At 54.1% G+C, this 13809-nt stretch overlaps 1 protein-coding gene across 5 annotated transcripts in view; it reads right to left on the bottom strand.

The window, feature by feature from the left end:
- Positions 1-13809, bottom strand: part of Pxb (putative Hedgehog signaling attenuator pxb) — a 300094-nt gene that overhangs the window by 28345 nt on the left and 257940 nt on the right. For all 5 annotated transcript variants that reach the window (XM_076800775.1, XM_076800777.1, XM_076800776.1 and 2 more), the window contains one exon: positions 10306-10418. In XM_076800775.1, coding sequence (XP_076656890.1) covers positions 10306-10418 — 113 coding nt within the window. The remainder of the gene's footprint in view (positions 1-10305; positions 10419-13809) is intronic.

Here is a 13809-nt window from a genome sequence, read left to right as displayed (position 1 = left end):
CATACTCGACATAGCATAACTGGCGTAACGTCGCATTAGACCAGCTCGGCGAGCCCTTGCGTGCGCCGACTAATCGAGGACTACGCGTGCACCGGCTTACATTAACGCGCGAGGATCCTCGCTCTGTGTATTAACCGACTCTGCTGCGCTCCGCCCGGATATGCATGCGAACGGATTGCAACCAGTCGCAGGTGCAACGGTGCAACCCGCTTCCTCGATCACGCGACACGGTGTCCCCGATGCACGGGCTCTCTGACCACTTTACGCATAAATTGTATTTGTCTTCATTCTCTAGAAAATGATAAAGCTCCAATGAATTAACCGTGTCTACCAATTTTATAAACACAATACTGGAAACTGGAGTTTCGAGTCCGCCTGTATCGACCGGAATCTTTTTCCCGAAAAATGGAGTGATACGCGATCCGTGAATCCAGGTCAGCGGTATAAAATAATACCGCGAGGTTAGCCACCACGTCCGCGCGCAGTGATCGATCCCGCTCGTACGCCGGACGCGGCGCGTATGAATATGGATCAGCTGATCGAGTGGCGGGCGTATCCGCGGCGCGGCGGTACGGTTGTATCTTCGCGCGTCCGGCCGTCCCCAGGCAAGGTACACGGTGTTAATTAATTCGCGCAGGTAACCGAGACGCGGGGTCACGCGAATGGAATCGTTTTACCCGTTCGGCGTTGGAGGGCCACCCGGTGGGATTTCGACGGACGATAATGCACCGGGAGATTCCGGGGGATGGGTGCTCACTTTCGGATTACCGGCCGAACCGGGGGAAACGTGAATCCATTCCGGAAGGATAAGCGTAACAGGGGTATCCGTTACCGTTGCGGCTGACACGTCGTATTCCTCCGTAATTTCCGTGAGCCGGCTCGTAACTGCGGGAGCCGCCTCCGTTTTCTTATTTTGATGCCTGGGATATCTCGGTATCTGGGTCGACCGTTGCGACTTTCTCGTCGCTGGAAGAAGCTGGCTAACCTGGCTAGATGATAGCCAGCTAGCTAGCTAGCTAGGCGACTCTTTCTCTCGGCTGTGGTACTCGAGTGGTTTTTCTTTTTTCCCGCGGGTTGTCTCGACGATTTTCTTTCCCAATTACCGGCGGCGAAAGCCCGGGCACAAAGAGCCGACGGGTGAACGACCGTCCGCGACGCGCGAATCCGCCCGGGTACAACGCGGATGAAAACGTAACGAGACGAGCACCGGCGCGCGCTGAATGAGACCGCGAGACTAACCGGGCGCCGCGAGGATCGCAGGTGTGCGAGGTAAACCAGACGGGAGCGGAGAGCGGTGCCGAGCGTGTTTCGTCGCGACGAGAAAGGACGCCGCCGCGCCGTCGGGATGATAACCGGGAGGCGAGAGCGTCGGAGCGTTCACGAGCGGAGCGCGGACCCGCGCGAGCTGCCCCCTCGCCGACCAAAGGCGGAATCGAAAGGCTAAAGGGTCGACGTTGGGGCTGCTTCCGTGCCATTCAACGGGGGTGCACGCGCGGAGACAATGACTATGACGTAATTATAGGCAGTTAGGGTAATACTCCCGGCTGCGAGGCTGCGTTGGAATGGGATTAGAATGACGGCGGAGGTTGCTGCTCTCCCTGGCGCATCAGCGGTTCTCAGCGGACGCTTCTGACCACACACCTTCGCTAAACTATTTTCCTAAATTTTATTTGATTACAATGATTAGAACTTCTTCTTCATCATTTCTTAGAAGCAGAAGTGGACCAAATTTTATTTCGACTTCGAGGAAATTGATAATACCGTGGATTCTACGACGAAAATGGGTAGCTGCAAACAGCAGAAAGAGAATTAAAGGGTATCAATTTGTCTGAGAATGGAGACGATTCCAAGTCTTTCTGCGTTAGGCCATAAGCATTCGGTCAGTGATCTTTTCGAGGGAGTAGGGTTGAGAACCGCTGTCCGCTTCCGCGGGCCGCGCTCGCAGATATATCACCGCGGGAACGGAATTATGTCTACGCGCGGAACCACCATGGAGGAGCATCCGAGTGGTAGAACAGGGCGGCTACGGTTACAGCAGCGAGCGAGAGACAGAGTCGGGAATGCACGGTGCACCGAGGCTCGAGCAGCTGGTATAAGGTGCGTCGTTCCGGGAACAGGATCTGGTGCCGTGGTACACCGTCATAGGTGGCCCGCAAAACCAGCTTTGCGCGAATTAGGCCGGCGCTGTTGTAATTGAATCGAACCGCATCGCTTCCACCGAGAGCTGGCTGTCTGGCTGGATGGCTGCCTAGCTGCCTGGACGGCTAGCCGTGTCCCCTTGATTCACGGGAAACTGTCGGAGAGGTCTTCTCCCGATTCCCAGAATGCCACGCGGCGTCCCGCGAACTTGCGAATTCGCGTTCCAACGGACCTGTTCTCGGGACGTACGGTTTCGCGACGAATCAGCACCCTCTGACATAACCGTGGGCAACACGGGTGTCCGAGACCGAGGACAACGCTTTAGGGGATGCACGGCGAGAAATGAGATTGTTCCTCTTTGTTCTGCGTTTGCAGGGTGGGACTTCCCAAGTGGACGGGAATCTCATGTGGAAACTCTCAAATCTTAGAGGACTATGTTCAGCCGAAAAGTCCGATCGCGTCTCCAAGTTGCGCGTTCAGGTACGTGATTTTGAGCGAAGCCTCGGTAGCTAGGATCCGGGGGCGAGGCCGGGGTCAAGGAACGGCGGAGCGAGCAATCTAAACTTGGCAGAAGAAAGGCCGAAAGGAATCGGTCTCGAAGGCGTCGGAAGCGATTATATTCGTAGCCGTGTAGCAGCGCCAGAAGACTGACAAGCCATTCAAGGATCGCAACTTTCGGCGTCGGTCGGCTGAATCGGCGTCGTCACCCACACGTACAGAGAGAGAGAGAGAGAGAGAGAAATCTGGCGGGTGTCTCCGACGTCTGGGACGTCTAACCCGGGCAAAGCGGTAGCAGCAGCAGCAGCAGCAGCCGCCGCCGTCCTCTAGAGCGACACTCTCTCGTCGCGTTGAATGCTGCCTCTCTCCTGACGGCCTGTCATCACCAATTATAACCCATTCAGGTCTGCCACGGGTTAAATTACCCATAGACTACCGTTTCCCCTCTCGGTATCTGCTGCTACGTATACAGAAACAACGAGCGTGATTCACTGCTCCGTATACCCGGTGCGGTGCGGTATAGTGCGTTTCATCCCTCTCTGAACGGCGAGCGAGGCAAGAGCCGCGTACCCGAAATTATCCAACGATGGACACACGCGAGGTGCAACTGCGCGTATGCGCTTCCGATGCGACTGTCCGCGGTGTCTAATGGCCCCCGGAGAACCGGGACACAATGGGCCCTTGATTACGAGCAGGGTGGGGGGACGCGTCGTTTTGTCGTCGTAGTCGTCGTAGTCGTCGTAGTCGTCGTAGTCGTCGTAGTCGTCGTCGGGATCCAAACAAACCTCGCGCAAGTGAAAAAGCCTTCTCGAGTCCCCGCGGAACCCTGGGTAACGAAAACCGAGTGGAAGGTGGGGCAGAATCGGGCAGCCACCAGGAGGAGGAGGTCGGTGTGTTTGAAGTGTGATCGAAACCGGCCGGGAACTAATTCCCCGGGTAAATATGAGAAAAAAGGGGCCGGCTTTGAGGACTTTTTTGTCTTCCCTTAATTACCATTCGTCCTTCGGTCGAACGTAGACGCCTCCTCTCTTTCGCGAAGAGGATCCTCGCAGAGTCATCCTGGCGCGAGTAAACCGTTCCCTTTCTCTCTCTCTCTCTCTCTCTAGAGAGGCTCTCCTTAACCGGCTCTATTTCGGATTTTAATTTCGCGCCCTCTGTTCAACGCCCTCGAGTGGCCGACCCGTTTTTACGATCGACGACGTTCGGGAGAAAATGATCCTCGTCCAGCTAATTACCGGGGGAAAAATGTCGCGATCCAGGCGCGAGTACCGAAGCGCGACAGATTTAATTCCCTGTCCCAGGACTCTGACATCGAGGCTGCTTCAGCTGGTTCTTGCAGCGGCTGCGTTCCACGGTAATATCCGTAAGTGCATCTCGCGATTTTCTTGCGCGTGCACTTCCTACCAATGTCTCCAGGAATCTCTCTCTCTCTCCCTCTTTGGTAGTAAGGAACGAGAGGGAAAGGAGGCGGAGACACCCGGGGCGCAGCGTTAACAAGCAATGACTGCAACGACGCCATCGTCGACGACCAGGACGACCGCGTCGACGACGAAGACGAGTGCACCGAGTGCAACGGCTCAACCCAGACGTCCGCCACTCTACATAATTGCTAGCCATTGTACGCTCTCTCTCTCTCTCTCTCTCTCTCTCTCTCTCTCTCTCTCTCTCTCTCTCTGTGTGTGTGTGTGTGCTCTAGCAAGCTGCCAACCCGCCCCCGCACACTCGTCCCACAGCCCCGGGGATTCCCCGAGGCAAATAGATTTTTTACCGCAGCTTGCGACACCCCAGACCACGTCCTGGTGACCTCGGCGTCCTTCGGGTCGTCTGGTGAAACTGTACCACGTGCTGAAGAACAGACGGTCCCGGGATCTGCACTTGGTTTCCTCGCGTTTTGATAATGCAATTCCGAAAAACTGGTTACGCGTTCTCTAAACACCCCTGATTTTAGTCCCACCGTTCGGTCTACCGCTCGAGACATGTTCCCACTCGAACCGACAATCTTGCGCGCTCCGAAAGCTTTCGGAATTAAGTGACCCACACAGTGAAATAAACAGCCCAGCGTAATGCACCTCGTTACCGGAGCGGTTTCGTCCGCGAAAGAAAATTCCCACGGCACGGTCGATGACTGCTCGACGCCCGGTAATCGGATTTCCTCGGAACGGAGGCTGGGCGGCGCAGGAAACGGCTTTCACATGGAAAGGGATATTCGGTGACCGTTTGTTTGCCGTGCAAAACAACGGTGGGGGTTTGTTTGTCAACCGTCGTGTGCAATCCGAAACTGTGACGACGTCGCGGGGGTGTGTTGGGTCCGCGAGTAGACGCAAGAAGACGAGAGCGGCTAGAACAGCCGCCCCATCCCGGAAAGAGCAAGACAGAGGTCTCTCTCTCCCTCTCGCACAGAAAGCGAGAGATAGAGACAGAAAGAGACGCAGAAGGGAAGTGCTCATGCAATGCAGATCGTTAAAGCATCCCCCCGTTGCGCCGGTGACCCGAATGTGGCTTACGGAGACAAAGTGCGGGCCAGAAAGGTGGAGGGAAATACAGAGGGGAAAAAGGAAGAGGAAACGGACCGGCGGACTAGCGCGGCCGCGCGCGCGCTCGATCCCAGGCCCCATTCGCGTTTCCTTCCCCGCTGGCAATTCCTTGTTTCTCCGTTTACATCGTCTGGAATCTGTGCCGCGGCAAGTGGAACGTAAGTAATGCTATCCACCGCGCGCAACTGGAAAATATCGTCGAACGGACCGTTTCCCGTAGAGAGAGAGTCGTCCTCCTTTTTTCCCCCGGTTTCGTTTCCGGTTTCTTCCGGTGCGCGCCGCGCCGCGCCGCGAGAGTATCTGGCGTTTATCGTTATTGCCCCCGCGAATCTCGCGCGCCCCCGGCGCATTCGAACCTTCGAATTAACGAGTAGATACGACCATGGAACTGTCGGCGATACGCCGCCGTTCGCTAAACTCGATTTCTGCTCGGCACCACCGCGTTCCTTGAATAAATTCACGAGTCTCGCGGACACATCATCCCCCGAAACTGCTTCCTGCTCCGTTATCCGGACCTTTGGAGGTGTCTCGTTGGCTGGAGAACGCATCGGACGAAAAAACGAGCGAGTGGGAAGCCGACGCGGAAAAAGGTGGAAATGAATTTCTGGTTTCCCGGGAGCTTTCTCCGGATTCCGGTTAACGCCGTCGAGATTCCAGAGAGGCTGATCGATCGCTCCTCGAGCTCGACACACTCCTGACACAGAGACACAGGGATGAGAAAGAGAGAGAGAGAGAGAGAGAGGGGGGAGAAGAAGAAGAGTGTCACAGGGACGTGCACTCCATCGCGTCGTCGTCGGCGGATTCAATTTGGTCCGCGCAAAGTATCGGATCAGCTTTAATGTTCGCCGATATTGAGCCCGCCGGTGTTTTCATCCGCACGCTCCCAGACACGTTGTCCGCGGTTTTCCGCGCACCTCTCTCTCTCTCTCTCTCTCTCTCTCTCTTTCTCTCTCTCTCTCGTACCGGCATTCAGAGCGCCGCCGCGGAAATGGAAGCAACACGAGCCATCGTCTAGACGAGGCTTCGAAACGCGCCGGGATAGCTATCGGTGAATGAGGGAACAAGCTGATAGGCGGCTGCGAGGCGAAACGGAGAAAAATATAGGTTAGATTAGGCGAAGAGGAGGCATCGCCTGTAGCGTCGGAGAGGCCCCGCCGGTTAAATAAGGGCTGCGGGATCTTCGCTCCGCTAGCCAGACTCGCCGCCGACAGCTCCTTTCGTCTGCAACCGGAGCGTTCGGTTCTTTCGTGTTTTAAAACTTCCCTTTTCACGGCGGAAAGAAGGGACGAGTCGACGGGCTTCAAACGCGTTGCCGAGTTTTCTTTTCGAACCCCTCCACGGCGGGGGGATGATTTTGATTAAAACGAATCCGCGTAACGAACCATCGTCCCGTTCGGAATAAATAAAGTAACGAAATTAGGGGGGTAGTTTGCTCACCTGGAACAGGGCAAGAACGCGAAGAATCTGGGGGGTGGTGCGGCAGAAACCGAGGAGGCTGAAATAACGGGGCCGCGTTAGGGTCCACTTACAATTTGTCGCAGCTCTCGATTACAATGATCCCCCGGTGGGAACGAGGTCTGTCGCGAGGAAGGGGGGAATGGAACGGACGAATCGCGTCCCGTTCGCGTGGCCGTTGCTCGAAACGGCGTCGAATTATCGCGAATTGGCTGGAACTGTGACGACGACGGCGCGGCGCGCGGCGTCCGGGGCAGGAAATCGCATCGAGCCGGCTAGAAAGAGCACCAGGGCGAGAGGGAAAGAGGGAGACAGAGCGGGGGACAAGGGAGGCAGAAGAGAGTGGAACGTTGTATCTCGCGGATGGAACGAGAGGACGCGGAGATGGGAGAACACGGCTGTGATTAGCATACAAACTACGCGCGGCCGTGTTGGTTCTCCGCGTTTGCTCGGGACACGAACCAGCGCCGCGTTCCGCTCGCGTGTACGTGCCCGTATACGCTCGTACACGCTCGTACCGGGTATCCAAGACGGTGATTAAAGTCGCAGGCGGATCTCGATCGGGAAACGCGCTGACCAACCGCTTTTTGAAAAATCACCGGACATTGTTGAGAACGTTCCTCGCGATCGAGCGTAGAATCGAATTAAATCGCGCTGTTTTGAAAGCCGCAGTCTCATTTCTCGCAGCGTCTAGAAACAGAAAATAGGTGAAACGAAATTCAACCCCACCGTGCGGGATATGCGAGGTTTAGCAAATCTGAACCTCCGCCAATAACTTTTCGAGCGGAGAACGTTCCCGGGAAACAAGTAGGCACTGCACTTTTCTCCAGTCTATAAATCGCAATATCAGCTCTAGCGAATGCAGACGAGACAGCCGGCGAAACGTTCTCGAGCGTCTCGCCGAGTCAAAGGACGTTACACGGGAGAAATACTATAGGACGGGTTCGATTATTCGCCGGCGATATTTGTTTCCGGGGGAGGTCGGTCTGGCATCGGGCATCGCAATCTCGCGAGCGCGTTGGCAAAAGGTCGCGACGGCCGATGATGTTACGATCGATGAACCGCCTCCTCTCTCGGGACCGGCAGCGGGCCAAGACGATTTTGGATCGCGACACAGAGGGCCGCATTCAGGATCGAGTAGAGCGTGCGGTGTCTTCGGCGAGCCTCTCGAGGTCTCGCGATCAGCGACAATGTCGAGCCTGTGTATCCGTGGCGATCTTTCTCGCCTGGTTATCGTAATGGCCGGTCATTATCGCTGGCCCTCGGTAACATCTCAAGCGTGGCTGTTGTACCGACGCCTCGCGACTTCCCTCCCCTCTGAGAACGCGCATTCCTGCACGTGAAACCTGCCCTCAACTACCCCCCGCCCCCGCCCTCGGCGATCTCTCGCTCGCACGATCGACGAATAAATTGTTTGGACGGGGAGAACCCGTGGTCCGAGGAGGCTGTTTGTACAACACAGCGTCTCGGCGCTCTGTAGCCCCGCCGCTTTTCTTTTTTAGTTTATCGTAATAGCCAGCCATTATCGTGGCCCACGGGCGTGCGAGCCGCTCCGAACCTCTCGAGTGCTCGCGACGACGACGACGACGACGCTCCGCTTCAAGTTCTTCCCGGACTTTGTGGGTGGCATCTCATTCCCGCGTCCTGTCGTCCTACCACCGAGCACCGGCTCGAATCTCTTCGCCGCCGCCGCCGGAGAACAACCGTGTCGTCTTTCGCTGTAACGGCCGTCCGCGGCCGCATCAACGCTAATGGCTTTCTCGTATCCGCGCGCGGTTAATAACGCGCCCGAGAGCAATCATCCGCGCACCGGCGACAAATGAGCCGGCCCCCGAGATCTTTATAACGCCTCGGACGCGACGTTTCCTTTTTCCTTTTGCGGAAAAACCGTCGGAGGACGGTAGTCGGTAGGGTCTTCGTATTTCTCGAAAGCGAATTGAAGAACGTTCTCGATTTATTTTATCGTTTATTTTATCTCGGTGACAGCCCGTGGAACGCGTACTAAAGCGGGAACACGCGTTGTCGCGAGCTTTGTGGCTAATTCGGAGCATTAATTAATTAAATACAGAAGCGCCGTGGCAGCAGAGATTTTCACAAAGGCCCCAGGCGCACCCGAGCGATTACACTGTTTAGCAAAATCGGATGAAGCATTATCCCGGGATCTGTTTTGCCACGATTTCACAGACTCCTGTACGAGTTTCAACATTTTTGTTGGTCCCCGATCGATTCGCGAACGAGGCGAGCGACGTATCGTTATCGTGAGCCAAAACGCGATGCAAAGGAGGAAACACCGCGGTCTTTCCTTTCGCGGAAACGTTAAGATTACTCCGGAAGGGCAGGCTCCCTGAATTATTCGCCGAATAGGAAAGTCCGTTTCCTATTTGACGTAGGCGGCACGGTCGGCTCCAGAAACCCTCCTCTTTCCGCCATTGTATCTCACTTTTTACGGCGTCGCGGCGCGTAAAGCAGTCCGAGACAATGTCCGAATGGGGCGAACGCTCGGCCCGCGTAAATCTTCGGGCCCGCGCGTTCCTCGTTGGATGCATATTTCTTCCCTGTACGGGGCTCGATCTCGCGAGGATCCAACTTGCTTACGCGGTTACAAAAGCGGGAGAGAAAGAGAGAGAGAGAGAGAGAGAGAGAGAGAGAGAGAGACCAGCTCTACCGTGTCCGGAGATTATCAGCACACCGCTGTTCTTGCCAGTCGGCGCGTAACGACGTCTCGACGCCTCCTGGTTTCCTCAAAGACGCGATTTTTAGACGATCTAGACACCCGGACGGGCTCTAAATCCTCTCCCCTTCGCCAACCCTTGGACAGACCCCGCGTCTCTTTATAGAAAATAATATATTTATACAGAATGAATTGTCATATCTCCATCAAGACGGAGAATAATTTCAATTTTCTTTGTCCCGTGTTCGATCCCGAAACGCGGGTTTCCCCGTCGAGAGAAAGTTTTGCTAGAGGCCGGCTGGCACGGCGTCTGGCCGAGAGAAATAAAGTTCATTAGGACCCCCGCGAGAATTTATAGGCCCTTCGTGTCCCGGCAAACGTATATATTCTCGGGGCACACTCGGGAGGATTCCACGGAGCGACAATAGATTATAGAGCCTGGTGTCTAGAGCGGCCGATGCCAGACAGGCTCTAGCTTCCGCATTGGCCTATTCACGGCTAATTTAGCGCTGCCCGGAATGACAATGACACCGGCTTCCTGTCTCGATTCTTCCGTCCTCGTACACCGGAGCGCTTCGTACAGTTTCAACGGGCTTGGAGAAGAAGAGACGGCAATTTCGTTGCGCAAACGGTAGCCGAATGAGCCGACGCTGGACCGCCAATTTTCGCCTAATTTAGCGACCGCTGGAACGGCGAATCGCGTACATATTCCGCCCTATTCGATCGTCCTTTTTCCTCCCTTTTGTCCGAGGGACCATCCACGCGGATAGGCACTCGAACTCCTGAAATATGGTTACAACCTCGGCGACCCTAACACCCGAACACCTTACGACGTCCAGTCGGAATGAAACCTAGTCTTTATTGCTGTCGGGGGTGTGACACGCCGCCGTACCGACTACCTTGAACTGTTCTACGAGCGACGACGTTTACTATGTTCGCTTAGGTCCGAGCTGCTGGAACCTGGTACCTGTTTATTCGTGAAGGACAGAGAATCGAAGGTGTACTCACTTCCAGAAGACGACGGAGACGATCGCCGCCATCAGCAGCAACACCACCGCGCAGGTGATGATCAGGGCGGTGCTCTGCAACGATGGGTTCGTGTGGTAGGACGCATCGATCATCTGGAACAAAAAAGGAGCTTTGTCAGACTCATTTGTGGCTCCGGAATTGTTATTAGGTTCAGCAGAACCCGTCATCTTTTTGCGTTTCCCGGTGATTGTTATGCAGATCAGCGGAACGCTGTTCACGGTCAATTCGTGTCATCGACCCCTCCGTTAACTCTCGTTTTCGCCAATTGAATTCTGTTTCACGCGTCAACCGGCAGCAAGCGTTTTCTGAATTACGCTTTAAGGACTGCATAATAAGAGCGACACGGTAATAATAGTCTTGAAAAACGCGAATCTGCATACGGACTCGCGCGGCTCGCATGCAAACGACTAAACCGCGGATTTTATGCAATTATGCAAATGCGCGGGGAATACTGGAAAATAAATGAATATGTGATTAGCTTCTCGGTTTATATTTAACTCCTCGACATACTTAACGAACGAAAATAACGACCAGCAGTTTTTACGAAATACAGCGGAAGAAAATCTGCAGTCCAGTCCGTTGCATCTGTTATCGGCCGTGCTCGGTGCGGATGCGTAGCGCATACGTTCGACGAATACGAATGATCGCAACGGTAGTTGCAATCAGTGCACCGACGGTCGAGTAGCGACCGTCAAGATTAATCGACGCATCGACAACCCGTTATCGTTCACCTGTCTTCGCTCAAGTTGCAGCACAGTTTTTCAGCACATTTACAAATATTGGGATATTCGAATAGATTTTGCGAACAACACGCCGGTTGCGGTAAATTGTTTCGTCGTGGTCCTTTAATAATTCTACGTAATCCGCTGCAATAACACTGCAATAACAATGACTGCCATTACGATATCCTGCTAACAGAGTTGTCGTTCATATGAAAGTTGAATCACCAACGGTAATTTTGTTAAGCTCCGTGCACCGTTCCGGCAAATGTTACATTAACATTTTACGCTCTAAATTGGACTAAATTTGACATCCTGTTAACGCGAAAATTTATCTATAATTCCGCTGTAATGCGCTCAAACTGATACTATTAACCAAAATCCATATGTACCCTTAACAAAAATACAATCAAACCGGACTGATTACCGTAAAATCAATACCGCGATGACATCTAAAATACAAGCTGAAGTTTAATGCCCTCGCAGGTCACTTCCCTGCACCCTTGTGCACCAGTTCGTCAAATTTCATCGCGCTGCGAGCGTCTGCATATGTGTTGCAAACAATTTAGCAGACCCGCGTTCGCGTGGCTCTGCGATTTGTCATTCGGCTCGAAAAAGCAAAGGGCGAACGTGAAGTTTCCCGTCGAATTGCAAAGATAGAGACATTTCAGACTGCTTCGTGACTATTCCTCGCGACTCGTTGTCTCCAAGAGTGAAATCGGAGTCAAAGGGCAACGCTTTGACACCGTAGAAGAAGTTCGCGTTGAGTCGCAAACGAAAATGATTTCCAACGTGTAATTAAGAGATTGCAGAACTGTTGCAAGACTACTGCAAAACTGACTGATTAGTAGAACCTTTGCGAATACGGTTTCTTTCCGTTTTTGGATCGCAGGGCCACGCGTTAAAATGTGCGCGGCTCGATCAAGGGCGTAGGGAAGCCATTAAATTATATCCGACACCGTCGCAAGGGTCCGGGGTTTCTTTCTGATCACAACTCGGTTCCCCATTTATCAAACTTCCCGCGTCATCCGAGAAGCTCGCGGATCAGAACCCCCTCGAAATTCACGTCAAGACCCTCACGCAGGATTCGTGCACGCCTCGGCCCTAGGAGAACGGTTCGTCACGCGTCCTCCGAAAAAGAGCACCCGGACCAAGAAAAGCGGGGGAAACGCGGGAGGGCGAGGTTACGTGTCGCGCCTGCGAAAAGGAAAAGTGATTTCGGTGCGAAGGATCCCCGGTTGTCGGAGAAACTTCCTGCGCCGCCGTCGGCGGCCTTTGTCGGTGGGGATCGATCGGCGACGCATTGTGAGCAAGAGACTCATTTACCTGGAGGTGTGCGAAAGCGGCAGCGGCGGCGGCGACGACGACGCGCTTTGGGACCGCCGATTTAATGCGTATCGATAAGCCCGCCCGCGAGCATTATAGTCGGTCGATGGGTATTCTGTCGGCTGGCTACGCGCCAGCCAAACCCGACGATCCCGAGACGCAACGGTGCATTCTCATCTCGCTCTCGTTATCGCGTCTAGCAGAAGCGAAAACCGAGTGGCGACACTTTTTAGCGAAATCTTACCGCAAACAATCTTGGGGCCCTGGGTCGTTTGAAGAGCACACTGTACAGTAGCACGGTGCAATTCGCCCTTGAATGATCGCTAAGCCTTACATATTAATCCTTTGCACTCGAAGCCATTTTAGCTCTGAAACGAAACATTTCTTCCGACCTAGAATATTTTCCTTCTATATATATTTTTTTTCGTGTTATACATGCGGGAATGGTGGAATTTACTCCTACCAAACTGAACTGTTCAGTATTTTATTAAATACAAACAAATTTAATAATTTAAAAAATATTTTGAATAATGATATAGCAATTCTGAGTGGTGCCTTACAGTCACCGTTCGAGTGCTAAGGGTTAAATCCTAAAAAGCTTCAGAGCGCAAGATTCTTTTGATGGTTTTATTGTCCTCGGAGGATAAATCGACTTCGCGGTTTTGCAAATAAATTCGCCTTTTCCGCGGTGGATTGTTGGTCGGTACCGTCGGCGATTCGATTACATCGATAAGTTGGTGGTCGCGGAATAGAGGAGCGGGAGGGAATATTGTGCCGCGTGTTGTTTGGCGACGGGCCAAGTGAAGCAGCATTTATCAAAGGTCTCGCGGATGCTGGCGTGCGGGGCTCGATAGGATCGCGGGCTCCCCGAGAGATCTCGTGGGTCCCCCATGAGGGTATATCACTCCCCGAAACCCCCTTTTGCACTTAGGGACGCGCGACTTGTCTTGCTCCCCGCGACGCCGTTCCATCTCGCGTCGGCTCATCGCTCATCATTACCGGGATATTAATGGCGTCAGCTAATGGATTCAGCCGAGAGCTTAGCGCGCGTCCCGGCCGCAGAGAGAATTCCTTTCCGGCTCGGATCCTTCGTTCTAACTCGCGTTTTTTCCCACCCCGGGGTTCCGAGACCGGAGGAATTCGGCAAATAAAGGGAACCGCGGCGATGATGCATGATCTCCCTTCGTCGCTCGGAGATTTTCGCCAACGCGCGACGAACGATAAGCGACCGCCGACGGTTGTTCCGGCTAAACGATTCTTTTCAAGGCCGGCGAACATCGAGGTTGTTTCGAAGGCGTCGCCGTCAACCGGAGGAGAAAAGGTCACGGAGCTTTTCTTGCCCGGCGAAATTCCTGCTCCTTTTGCCCGGAAACCGACGCAACTCCGCAGGGAGCCGACCGTCCTCTGTTCGATAAAACCGCGAGTCTGCGGCTAGCCG

The sequence above is a fragment of the Halictus rubicundus genome, chromosome 15 (assembly GCF_050948215.1).
Source record: "Halictus rubicundus isolate RS-2024b chromosome 15, iyHalRubi1_principal, whole genome shotgun sequence".
NCBI classification, from domain to species: Eukaryota; Metazoa; Arthropoda; class Insecta; order Hymenoptera; family Halictidae; genus Halictus; species Halictus rubicundus.
This window is presented reverse-complemented; position numbering and strand designations above follow the sequence as displayed.